General features: G+C 39.1%; 1 protein-coding gene across 1 annotated transcript in view; it reads right to left on the minus strand.

Moving 5' to 3' along the window:
• mafb (MAF bZIP transcription factor b) overlaps nucleotides 1–8590 on the minus strand; it is a 58070-nt gene extending 49480 nt beyond the window's left edge. Inside the window, exons 1-2 of the mRNA XM_028449600.1 lie at nucleotides 7523–8590; nucleotides 971–1041 (exon numbers count right to left, since the gene is read on the minus strand). Coding sequence (XP_028305401.1) covers nucleotides 1014–1041; nucleotides 7523–8499 — 1005 coding nt within the window. The 5' untranslated portion in view covers nucleotides 8500–8590 and the 3' untranslated portion in view covers nucleotides 971–1013. The remainder of the gene's footprint in view (nucleotides 1–970; nucleotides 1042–7522) is intronic.
• Between the last annotated feature and the right edge of the window lie 4314 nt (nucleotides 8591–12904).

The raw sequence follows: 12904 nt of genomic DNA on the forward strand, positions 1-12904 counted from the left end.
CAACCACATCCAGGTGTATCCATTGATTTAATCCTAATCTCCTTTTTCAATCTGTTGTTTTGCATTTTTTTCTACCACCAAATTCACAAAAACCGCTCGCTTGTTTTCACTCCATCAGTCTATCAAGCTTCGTCATATCCATCAAAAAGAAAGGAAATAAAAAATAGAATCTGTAGAATATTGGACCCGCAGAGAGAGCCGAGAGGACGAAGAGGTCAGAGCAGGGGTGAAAAGTTTAGGCCTCGTCCCACGAGCTCAGCACATGTCACCCCATTGTCATTCAAGCACTGCTTCAGTGTCCCAAAACACAACGTGCACGCATTGAATATACCAAACTATATAAAAGAGGACAGAGTCGAGCTGTTAGAGAATTAAACATGAAGTGAACGTAAGAAAAATGCAGCATCGAAGAGTTTGTTCTGCAATTGCAGTGATTTTTTTTTCACTATTTTGATTGTATTTGAATATAAAATGCAATTATCTTACCTGAGTGGAAAAAAAGTCAGTCATTCATCATAACAGATTATATTAAAGGTTCACTCATTGATGCACTACAGCCTTCGCACGGAAACGTTTGAGTCAAAAACAGAAAGCGAGTAAACGTATATATAAATAAATAGACATCCAAATTTCACAGATAATATTTACATTAATCATTTAATTGAGTGAGACAAGCTATTTTACAATAAATTACATCTGATGTGTTAAGGATTTAGATTTATTATACAAAAAGTAACACAGTTCCTAACTTTATAATGAAAAAAATCTGTAAATTATGATTAAAATCTCTATTTAAAGCCTTTTGTGAACTGAGCACATAGAAGAAACAACACACACGAGTTCACATTAGACGAGAACAGGATCAGGTTGATTACCTGGTTATTAATAGTTTTTGTCAGTTTGATGCGTCGGCTGACAAAAAAAACCAAGAAGTTGAACTCAGAGTTTAAAAAAGGCTGAGCGGGTTTACCTCAGACTCCAGGGAGGACGTACGCAGAGATCACAGCTCTCTATCACAGATGGAGAAATTTTCTCGACGTCCTGCAAAGAAGGAAAGAAAACATTTAGTTTGATATCGAACACAGAAAAAAGAAAGCAAAACAAGAAAAGGACGAGACGGTTCAGTTCATTGTAATCTGATAAAGTACGGATACAATGTTTTCTTAATCTCAACTCTTCTATCTTCTGCTCAATCCATAATCATTCCTTATAAAAGCAAAAATGTGTTGGAAATTTGCAATCTGACACATAAAATTCACAATCAGCTCCACAAAATTAGTTTGGATACACACAGTTATATTCTAGCATATAAAGGAAACCCTGCTTCATCCTTTATATTATTAATTTATTCATTTTGGTGTTTCTCAGTGTGACACATCTACAGCGCACTCGTCAGTAACGTGTAAATCAGGGGTGTGAAACTCATTTTAGTTCATGGGGGCCACATACGACCCAGTTTGACGTCAAGTGGGCTCGACCAAAACATTTTTGTAATGTTTATGTGAAGGAAAAAAACACAAATTCAAACTAAACACTGAATGTTAAGCAATCGGTCAAAATTCCTTGACTTTGCAACTAATTTTCTGGAAATTTGCACAGAATTATGTGGGATAGTTTTTGAGAATTTTCCTGGTTTTTAAAAAACAAATGTGATTTAATATTACAGTAAATAATGTATCGTATTTTATCTGCAATGTATATGATAATTTACAAAAAACTCCTGGTTTTGCTGTATTTCTTTTTACTTTAAACAAAATCTTCCTGTTGGTTGTACTAGATGCTCTGTCGACTTTGACCAGATGTGATGTAAATGTGCCCAAAACGCAACAAAAAAAAAGACACACACAGACGTAAGTACACAGAAAGCACACACATACACACACGCGCACACACACACACACACACACACACACACACATACACACACACACACACACGGTTCTATGTAGTGGGCTGTGAGGTCCACGTGAAGTCGGCCCTTACAAGGCAGCAGTTTGTGAGGTCAGGACCTTTCCCAGGTGCAATTGAAAAGGGGGGGGGGCTTTGGAAGAGCCCAACAACACAGCGGGGGTCACCTTGACCAGCAGGGAGATCAATGTGTGTTTGACTGGCTGAAAGACAGCGAGCGGGGGGGGCTGAATGCAGGGGAGGGTAAATCACCTCTGGCTTCAATAAGACGCAGGTAAAACACACACACGCACACACACACGCACACACATGCGCACAGACTCAGCTGTCAGACATGTTTGCTGTGAAACAGGCCTCATGGACAATATATTGACGTTTTCATTTTGGCGATATAGACAATTCCAATATCGCCTATAACAATATATTATGATTTTATATTTTATTTTGTTTTTAAATACTTGTTTTAGGAGTCGCTGCTTACACTATTTCTCAGAACAGCATGAAAAGCACAGTTAGATGGATCACTGAATCCTTCCCCTAAACAAGCTACACTACAGAACTCACTCACACATGCTGTCCCTTACAGGAGAAAAAGACTAAAGTGTCACTTTTTATGAAGCTGTTTGTTAATAAATGTGTCTGTTTGGCTTTTAGAATAAGCAAATTTAACCCAGAATTGTATTTTTGGTTAGACTTTATTGAGAAAAAAAATACAAATCTTAAATTAATGTACATAATATACACATCGTCTTTGCTTTCAAGGCTACGGTGGAGCCTACATCTCTCTGAAACTCTCGTTCTGATACTCATTAAAAAAAATTGATATAAGATAATTTTTGAAATGTCGTGCTCCAAAGCATTTAGATAGTAAAATAACCAGCCCAACTCCGAGTCTAGTCAGGTGTGTGGTATAGGATTTTAGTGAAACGGTCCCAAACTTTTGAGACTTTAGGTTGGTTTTTCTTCTGTTGCGCAATTGTTCTTCACAATATAAAAGGTGAAGCGACACTGCACCCAGCAGTTCATGTATGGTACTGCAGCAGAAATGAAGCAGAAAGTGGCCGCCGGCTTGATTTTATCATGAATTTACAACATTATATGATGCGTCAACGCAAATTTTTGTAGTCAACATCGTCAAATACGTTATTAATCATTTTTGCATTATTGTATATGTTACACACATTGTGATTGGCGCAAATCTTGAGACAGTCTATATATATTTTTTATTTTTTTTGCCCCCCCTGGCAAGAATCTCCAACTCCGCCTATGACTAAAAACTATTGCATTTCAGTCAAAATACTATAACTAAAACTAGACTATTACTAAAATTGTCCTGATGACTAAATTTGGACTAAAACTATTGCATATTAGTCAAAAGACGACGCTGCTCAGGCTTTGATTTTGCGGACAAATTGTTCACGTGAAACCAATCAGTTGTGCTGCATTCTTCCACATGTTCTGCCACATGCACACAGCAGCGAGAGGCCGGGACAAGGTAAATTATTAAGGTTTCAGATAAATGACATAACTCAGGACACTGTGGGGGATGGGGGGCTGAAATGATGGACGCTCCACAGAGGAACATAAACGCAGCTGATTTAAATCACTTTAAATGTAAATGTTTATCACACAGAGTGATGCAGATGCAGATTGAGTGGACGAGATTGAAATTGTTTCGTCTTTTGAATGTGAATGCGTTGAAAGCCTTTGAGGGGCTGGCGTTAGTGGGGGGGGGGGACCAAAATAAAGTAACCGCACACCGGAACAGACAAACCAATTATTTTTCCAACAAATAAGAGACAAATTTGTGTTTAACTAAACGGTAATAAACATTACACGCTGACGTCTTGTGTCTTTTATTACACTGAGCTGAGCTTTTTACTATTTCTCAGTTATTGATTGAACCAACGATTATAAGGACAAAAGCTGTAGTAAATACATGTGCAACTAAAAGCCTTTACAACATCTTAAATTAATGTTTTAGTGTTGTGAAACTGAACGTGTCTTCTTCTGTAGTGATGATGCTACATTTTACCTTTCTGTTACCAATGATTATAGTTGTCTGATTATTAAGAAGTCTTTTATTCTTCCCACAAGGGCGAAATCTGTGGGATTCCCTTAAATCACAGTAAACAAGCAGTTTAGTCTTATATTTGACTTATTTCTAACAGAAGGTCACATCAGAGGAAGCACGTTTGCAGCATATTGAGCCCTAGCTCAGTCCATAAACACAGCACACACACTTCGTCCTGATAATTCCCACACATTAAACAAATGATGATGATGATTTAAATGCCAATACTGATAAACTCCACAGTGATTTTTCCATAGTTGACCTGAAACAGAGAGTGCGATATTATGATGACAACAGACAACTACATTATCTTTAATAACCTAATCATTGCACGGCCCTGCGAATGATCACGGTGAAGGAAGTCGATACGCCTGGGCCAGAGAATAGAATTACAGTTCACACTGATAAGATTAATAATGTTGTGTGTGTGTGTCAGTGTGTGTGTATGTGACGTGAGGGCACTTTGTCGAGCTGCAGAAGGAAAGAACGAGAGCGAGTGAACATCGGAGAGAGATCTATGAAAGGTTGTTTCCTGTGACTTCACAGGAAGTCAGTGAGCGACTGCTGGTAAACCCAGTGAAAACATACACCCAGTTTCCCACCAGTTGGGAGCCAATGTACCGTCACGCTAAAAAACAAAAACATTTGATGCTCAAGTTAGTTTTTAAGATCATCAGTGATAGAATCAGCCTGACAGAGGAAAGAGGTGACATGAAAGAAGAATAGCGTCTCCAGCTCTGGGGTTAGAACACAAATGTAATTAAATAGCACACTATATTGACCTAATCAGATAGAAGGGCTATAATTTAGTGGACACTTGCTCACTAAAAGGCCCTTTCCTCTCAGCTAGGAAGCATCTCTGATCGTTTATCATCTGAAAGGAGGAGCAGGAAGGCAGCCAGCTTCTCTCTCTCTAATTATTATCCCTCTCTCCCATCTTGTCCCTCATTCTGTTCTCTCTCATGCTCGCTCCATACAAACCATGTGACCTCACCAGGTGAGTCCAGATAGTCTAGTGGTTCCCAACCTTTTTTGGGTCATGACCCCATTTCATCAAGAATCTCTGGTGACCCTAAAGACTTAACATAATTACTTTTTGATCATGTTTGTTATATTGTATAATAAATACAGAGTACCCAGGATTCGTGACAAGTTTTGCCAGCATATATATATATATATATATATATATATATATATATATATATATATATATATATATATATATATATATATATATATATATATATATATATTACAGCATTTTAGTTTAACTAGATTTATATTTGACAAAGTGAAAGTATATGATACAGTTGTTAAGATTGTGTGTTGTTTTAATTAAAAAGAATAATTTAAACACATTTCAAAAATGTATTTTTTTCATTTTTCAGACATTTCAGGTGACCACATTTAAACTCCAGGCGACCCCACATGGGGTCCTGACCCCAAGGTTGAAAAAACTGAGAGAAGTCACCAATCCACAATCTAGGGAACGTTTAAGTTCACATCAGACAAAACTATTACAAAAGGAAACGTCCAGCAGGAGGAAACTGTAACACTTTACGCACACTTTTACGCGCTGCACCGTGCATTGCATTGCATTGCATTGCGTGGACGTGGACGTGGACGTGGTGGTGGTGGTGCTGGTGGTCGGTTGGTGACACCGTGACAGTGGCCTTGTAAAGTAGCACAGCACAGACCATGCGCACCGCTTATCTGTGCCATGCTGCTCTCCAGGACGCACGGAGTTCATGAGGAGGACAAACGGTGCGCAGGGCAGGGCCACATCGGACACGCTGAGCCTGTCAGTCTCCAAACACAATTACTGTGAGTGCCTCCCTCTCCTCTCCTTTAGCTCTCACTCGTTCACTCAAGCCTTTTCAGCGGCTCCACATTAGGAACTAAACGTAGCGTTTAACCCGACAGCTCGCACATTCTCTTAATTGTATTAATTCACTTTATTTGGAGGGTAACCCAAATTCACTTTGAACAAACCGCTCGAGTTGTGTTTACTGGAAAAACTCAAAAGTGAGTATTTTAACATTTTTTTTTTTTTTTTTTTTTATACATTTTCAAAAACTATTCACCATTTTTCTAAAGCCGATACAAGGGAAATATTCAACAAGTGGCCGCTTCATCTGTAAAAAGTGCAGGTTTGCTCTGAAATCAATCATGAATCATTAACGCGGCTGTTCAGGCAGCTGTGAGACAAAAATAATAATTAAATAGGTAAAAATGTCAATTAAAATTACGAATAGAAACCCAAGTTTTGACATTTTTAAAGAGAATTGATGACTTTAACCACGCAACAGTTGAAGGCCGTCACTTTATATTATTTGACTGAGAACAATTATCTGCATCCTTATTGGACTGATAAAAACTGAGTAAAAAAAATAAAATAGATATTAGTGACACCACGTGACAGCATTAATCTAAAAGTCAGCGTTATTTAAACGCATTTTCTCCAGCACAAAAGCGCATTAAAGCTCCAACGCTTTTAAAACTGATATGTGACACATGGATTTACAGAAACACAAGATTCAATTTTCAGCTTTAACCGAGAAGTGTGTATAACAATGAAATAAATAAAAAAAATGAAACATAAGGAGCGTGTCTTTTATTTCTCATTCACGGAGGTTTATTGGTAAAGTGGAAATTTGTTGGAGCGCAGAGGGAAACAGAGGCTATACTGAGAAGAAATCACAAATAAAAGATGAAAGGTGAATCAGTCTGACACGGGGAGAACATGAAACCTCCGTCAGTGGTTAATCTAAATTACAACCTTACATAAATAAAGGGAAACACATAAATATCTATGCAACAGTTTAGTGTAGAATCCAAACTCTTTTTATTTGACTTTAACTTGCACCGTTTTAACTTCTTTAGTCTCACTTGTTGATTGTATTAATCTGTGCAAATGTCAGAATACAATGAATTTTAATTCATTTTCCCCCTATACTCTTTATGACATTTGTTTTCTTACATTATAATTAATAAGATTTGCTCTGCAGGAAGTCAACTACTCAGAAGCAACGCAAACAAAATGGGTTTTAAGTTTTTGTTTGACAAAAACACCAAAGAAAGAGACATGAACAATGCAAAAAATGATAGAATACAATCATTGCACATGACTTTACAAAATAAAAGAAACAAAGGCGCAATCCATAAATGACCAGCATATGGCATTACACATTTCCAAACTTTTGGTGAAACAGTTTGGAAAACACAGGTGATTGTGGGGGAAAAACAGAAATTATGATTGAAAAAAAGAGAGTGTATTTACAGCAGTTCCTGAGTCTAAGGTTTAGATTTGGAGACAATCCGGGGACGGTGTGATTGTGCGCCGGAAATGCGTAAAGTGTGTTTTTAGAGTCCTTTAAACATGCTGAAATGTGCTGGACATAAACCGTGTGAAACAAACGCGCGGCTCCATCTCTACAGAAACACTGTCCTGGTAAAAGTTTATCGCGCCGATACAGGACGATACGGGACGGTACGGGACGGTACGGGACGGTACGGGACGGTATGGGACGCGGAACTCACATGAAAAACTCCGGGGACGAGGGGTTATTGTCGCTGCTGGAGCCTCCGTTTTCTCTGAAGCCGGTGCTGATGAGCTTCTCGTACTTCTCCTTGTAGGCGTCCCTCTCCCTGGCCAGCCGGGAGATCTCCTGCTTCAGATGGTCCACCTGCTGAATGAGCTGCGTCTTCTCCCCCTCCAGGACGTGTCTCTGCTGGACCCGCTTGTACCGACACGACTGGGCATAGCCTCTGTTCTTTAGTGTCCTCCTCTTCTGCTTTAGTCGGATCACTTCTTCTTTGCTCACCCCACGGAGCTGTCGGTTCAACTCCCGCACTGACATGGTCACCAGCTGCTCGTCCGAGAAGCGGTCGTCCAGGCGCAGGTGCTGGTGGTTCCCCCCAGAGCCGCCGCCGGGCTGTGACCCGGAGGAGGAGTGGTGCGCCCCTGGGTGGTGGTGGTGGTGATGGTGGTGGTGGTGGTGGGGCGTCCCGTTCTGAGCCGCGGCTGCAGCGATGACCGCGGACACCACGGCGGCCGCTGAGCCCATCTCCTCCCCGGCCATGGCGCCCCCCGGTCCGGCCGCGCCGCCGAACTGTTGCCCCCGGGTGTAGCCATCGAAGGTCTGGATCTGGTGACTGCTGCTGATCAGAGCCTCAACTGCGTCCTCCGGGCTAAAGCCCAGAGCTTCGGGGTTCAACTGCTGTTGGTACCCGGTCATCCAGTAGAAATCCTCCAAGTGCGCCTTCTGCTCGCTCCCTGATCCCGGGCTGGGCGCCGAGAAGCTTGGCGAGGGGGGAACCGAGCTGCAAGGCGTGCTCATCGGAGTGGAAGACAGGGATCCCCCGGCGACCAGGCGGCTGCACTGGTTGATGCTGCGATCGGGCTCCACCGGCTCCTTTTTCACTTCAAACTTCATCAGATCGAAGTCATTAACATATTCCATGGCCAGGGGACTGGTGGGCAGGTCGGAGTTGCTCATTGCCAGCTCTGATGCCATCCTCTTGCTGTTGACAGTCCTCCAAAGGGGGTGAGGAGCACCTGTCAAAGTGGGCTGCTGAGACACGCACTGAGCCAGCTTGATTTCTTTATTTATTTTTCTTCAAAAACAGGAGAAGAAAGAAAAGAGGAAAAAGTTTCTTTCTTGCACTAATTGCGCAGCGCAGCGTCTGGGTTTTGCGCGTCGGTAAGTTTTTTTTTCTTTTTTTTTTTTTTTTCTCCTCCTTCAGTCTGTGTTGCACAGACGCGCTTTCTTTCTTTCCTCCCTCTCTCCGTGCGGTGCGGTGCGTGCGGGTGTCTGAGCCGCTCTCTCAGTTTCTACCGTTTAACACTTCATGCCTCGATCCTTTTAGGATTAGCGCGCGCTGATTTCTGCAGCTTCACCTTCGCCTCGTGCAGAATGAAGAAGAGGAAATAAAAAGAAAAAAAACTCCAGCCAAGGATTGATAGATTTTTTTTTATTTTTTTTAGTCAGCCGACGAGTTAAAAAGCATTGCTTAGTTTTATAGTCGCTCTGACGTCACAGCTGAAATATGAAATTGAGCGAGTCTCAGCCAATGAGCGGCCCAGCTCGGGGTCTAATTAGCATAAGGGGGTGGGGGGTGAGGGGGGGGAGTGAAAGTTTTCTGAGCTGTCCGACCTTATCAGCGTACTGACACATGAGGCGGAATATTCAGGCTTTTTGTCACATTTCAGGCAAAAAGAAATGCGTTTAAGATCATTGAGACGTCGCCTAAATCTTTTTCTGAATGTCGTTTTTAAGCAAAAATAAATCCAATAATTTCCATTATATGAACGATTTCCCCTGATAATGATTTTAATTACATATTTATAAGCCAAACTTTTGATTTATGTGTTTTCTTATATTATTACTTATTTTTTTTCTTTACTCTGCTCAGTGCTCACTTATTAGATTACATTCATATGTTCATATCATGTCACATACATGCATTTCAAAAGCGTTATAAATTAGGTAATATTGTTTATGAAATTAATCATTTTCCTGCCACTATAATGTCAGCCTCTGGTATATCTTATCCTGTTTGAAATATTCCTTATAAAGGTTCACCAAAAAGATAAAATTAAATTAATGAATTATTTAAAATACAATTTAATCAGGAAAGTAGAATTTTGATGGCTATTAAAAAAAGTGCATGGCACTGATCTGCTTAGATCAAATGCTTTGGAAACCCAATGTCGCCACCTTTCGGCACTGAATAGAACTTCATCCCCCACAAATAGAAACTAACCTATTTTTTATCTTTAGATGTCCTATAATTAAGTATAGCATACTTGCATCGGTGATTTATCAAAGTTAATTCCTTTTTTGTTGAAATGATATGAATGCACAAACTGCATCTTTATATATTGAATATTGTATCCCATGCACATGATTTACATGACTTCTTAAACAGAATCTCTCTGTGGAGCTCAGTCCTCAGGGGTACATGGTGGGACATAAGAACAAACAATAAGGAGGGCTTTACACACAGGACCGGAGAGTAAATAAGAGCACTCTCTCTGGAACGCGTCACTCGGGGAAGCTTCAGAAAACTACAAAGCCGCCAGCACATAATCCAAGTCCCTGGTGTCCCAACCATACGAGCAAATATTCTCCTGGTCCCTGTGACTGTTCACAGGGACTTAGTGTTAAACAGGATGGATAAACATTGTGTTTTATTCATTAGAGTGCACAACTGAGGATCTTCAGACACGTCGGAATAAATATCAGCATGAGGCTGATGTTGCTGCATGTCGTTGCTGGTCTATCATATTCATACTGAAGAGTATAGGATTGATTTTACATGTGTAAGGAGTCTTTCTTTTTAAAGTAAATCATCCTTATACAAGCAGAGTGAACAGTGTCGGCAGCATTTCACAATAAGAGCACACATCTCTGAAGTTTACCCTCATCTAGAACAAATTGTCTATAACAGGGGTCTGCAACCTGCTGCTCTGGAGCCTCCTGTGGCTCTTTGACTCTTATGCAATGGCTCCTTATAGCTTTAAAAAAAACAATTGAAATAAACAGGTATTTTTTTTACAGAGGCTATTAATGATTAAAGACAAATAAAATCAAGATATAAATATTTGTTAACCTTAAATAAATCACATTGTGCAATGACTCAGCACCTTCCTACTTCACCTCCTGCAACATCTACAGACCATCAACTTTCCTGCACCTGTGACTAACCTTAAGTTTTAAATCCCTGGTAAATAACTAAACCAACAAAAACACTATTCTGGAAGAAAATATAGATTTTAATTGTGTCGGAACAGATTCATTTAAGCACCAATGTGCAGGTTAAATATGCATGTTTTATGTGTGGCAAGAAATGAGAAATTAGCATGTGTTGATCACATGATCATGTGTTATCACATTCAAGTTACTTTTGTAGCCTTTCAAATAGATTAACTTAAAAAAATGTTCTTTATATAACATGTCTTCATGTAAACTGAGATACGTGAGAATTTGAAGATACAAGATGCTGTTTTATTCCTTGATGTCAATTTATTTAATTTTATTTTAAACTGTTTTTAAGTTTCCATTTACATGATCAATATAAATTAAATCAAATGATATTCTATATAATTTTAACTGTATAAAATTTAATACACTGTATTTTCTTCATTGAGAAGATATTTTTTCCGGCACCAGGAGGACTTTAATCCAGGTGAGATGAGGTTAAATGGTTCCTGGTAGAGGAAAGGTCTATAACTTTTTTTTTCCTCCACAAAATACAGGCAGTGCACTCAGACATTTGTCAATGAATACATTTATAATTAGAACATTAATACAGATTTAAAAATTATGACAGTTGTAGACCAACTATTGACAAACATTTTTTGTACATTATTACAACAAAACTAACAAACTTAAAGGACAGCTCAGCTTGAATCAAAGATGCAGCTAGTGAAAAAACTATTAGGAGTCTTTATTGTTAAATCTCACTTCTGCAATAACTTTTAAAGACTTGACCAACTTGCACTTCCATGACTACCAAGTCAAATTCCTTGTACTGTCTTAAAAACTGTACTTGGCCAATAAAGCATTTCTGATTCTGATTCATATGTAAATTGTATACATACATGTGTGTAAGACACTGACAATATCAAAGCACTAAAGCAGTCCTTGCAGTATCTTTATTTATTAATTCTTTTATTTTGTGATCAACATTTGTGGATATTTGTGCGATTGTTTGTGAGAATTTGCAGGATTTTAGACAAATTGAGACTTATTTCCATGACTTCTTATTAAAATGGAATGCAGGCATTGAATAAAAACATTGGAAAACAGCAAGCCCTGCAAATATTGTAGACTTTCATTGAATTTGTGAATTTGGTAGGACTGAGATCTCTACAACTGATATATTTAGTCATTTACACATGTATTCATGTTTTGTCGGCTTTATTTATGTTCTCCTGCGGGCCAAATTGGATACTCTAAAGGGCCATGTTTGGCCCCTGGGCCTTTAGTATGAAATGTGGTATGTAGTTTGAAAACCCAGGAGAACAATGAGGCATCTCAGCTTTGATTTGATTTATTCATGCTGAGACATTACAAATTGTTCCATCTTTTAAAACCTTGTCCTGACTGCATGAGTTGAAAAGTTGCCCCTCTCTACCAGATACAATACAATCACTGTGGTTCAAAAATTATGGAAAAAAAATAATCAAAGCTCAATTCATGCCAGATTTGCATTTCTGTAACATCATACACACTCTTCCAATGTGTGCCAAAAATAGCGTCACAAATTACCATATCTAACAGACAGTGACTCAAATAAAAGCAGCAGAACTAAACTAAAAGCTTTCTGTATTACTAAGATTATTCCTTATAATCATCCATTATAGTCCCAATGGGAGGTGGGCTTCATTTCTAGCCTCAGCCCCTGTTTAATGCCATATATTAAACTGTGGTGGCACTCCAAATGGGGGACGAGCAGACGAGTGGGCTCAGTGGGCTCATCTGAGACACATTTAATTAGAGGGATGGAAAATGAAGCCTTAACTAAATGTTGTATCATCTGTAATAGAATGAGGATATGTGAGGAGCTATTAAAAAATGAACACGGAGAACATTGCCAGTCTTTTGGTAGTAGTGTTTTATAGAGGCAAATAAAAGGAGGCATAATAGGATAATAGGGCTCAACAGCACAGGGACAAAGGGCTACGTTTGACACAATAAGCGTGGTCGCTCTTTCTCTGACAGTTTATTGTTCAAACGCATTTATCAGGTTTTAAATATGTTCTGTGAAGCAGCTCTGAATGTGAACTTTCTGTTGACACAGAACTTGAAAAACTCTGAAAAAAGTAGTTAGTATTTATTCAGATAAAGACGTATATTGTAGATCTCATAGATCAATAACTCAAATATTATTTGCTCAACAAAAAAAAAGAAGTTG

Source organism: Gouania willdenowi, chromosome 6 (genome assembly GCF_900634775.1).
Source record: "Gouania willdenowi chromosome 6, fGouWil2.1, whole genome shotgun sequence".
NCBI classification, from domain to species: Eukaryota; Metazoa; Chordata; class Actinopteri; order Blenniiformes; family Gobiesocidae; genus Gouania; species Gouania willdenowi.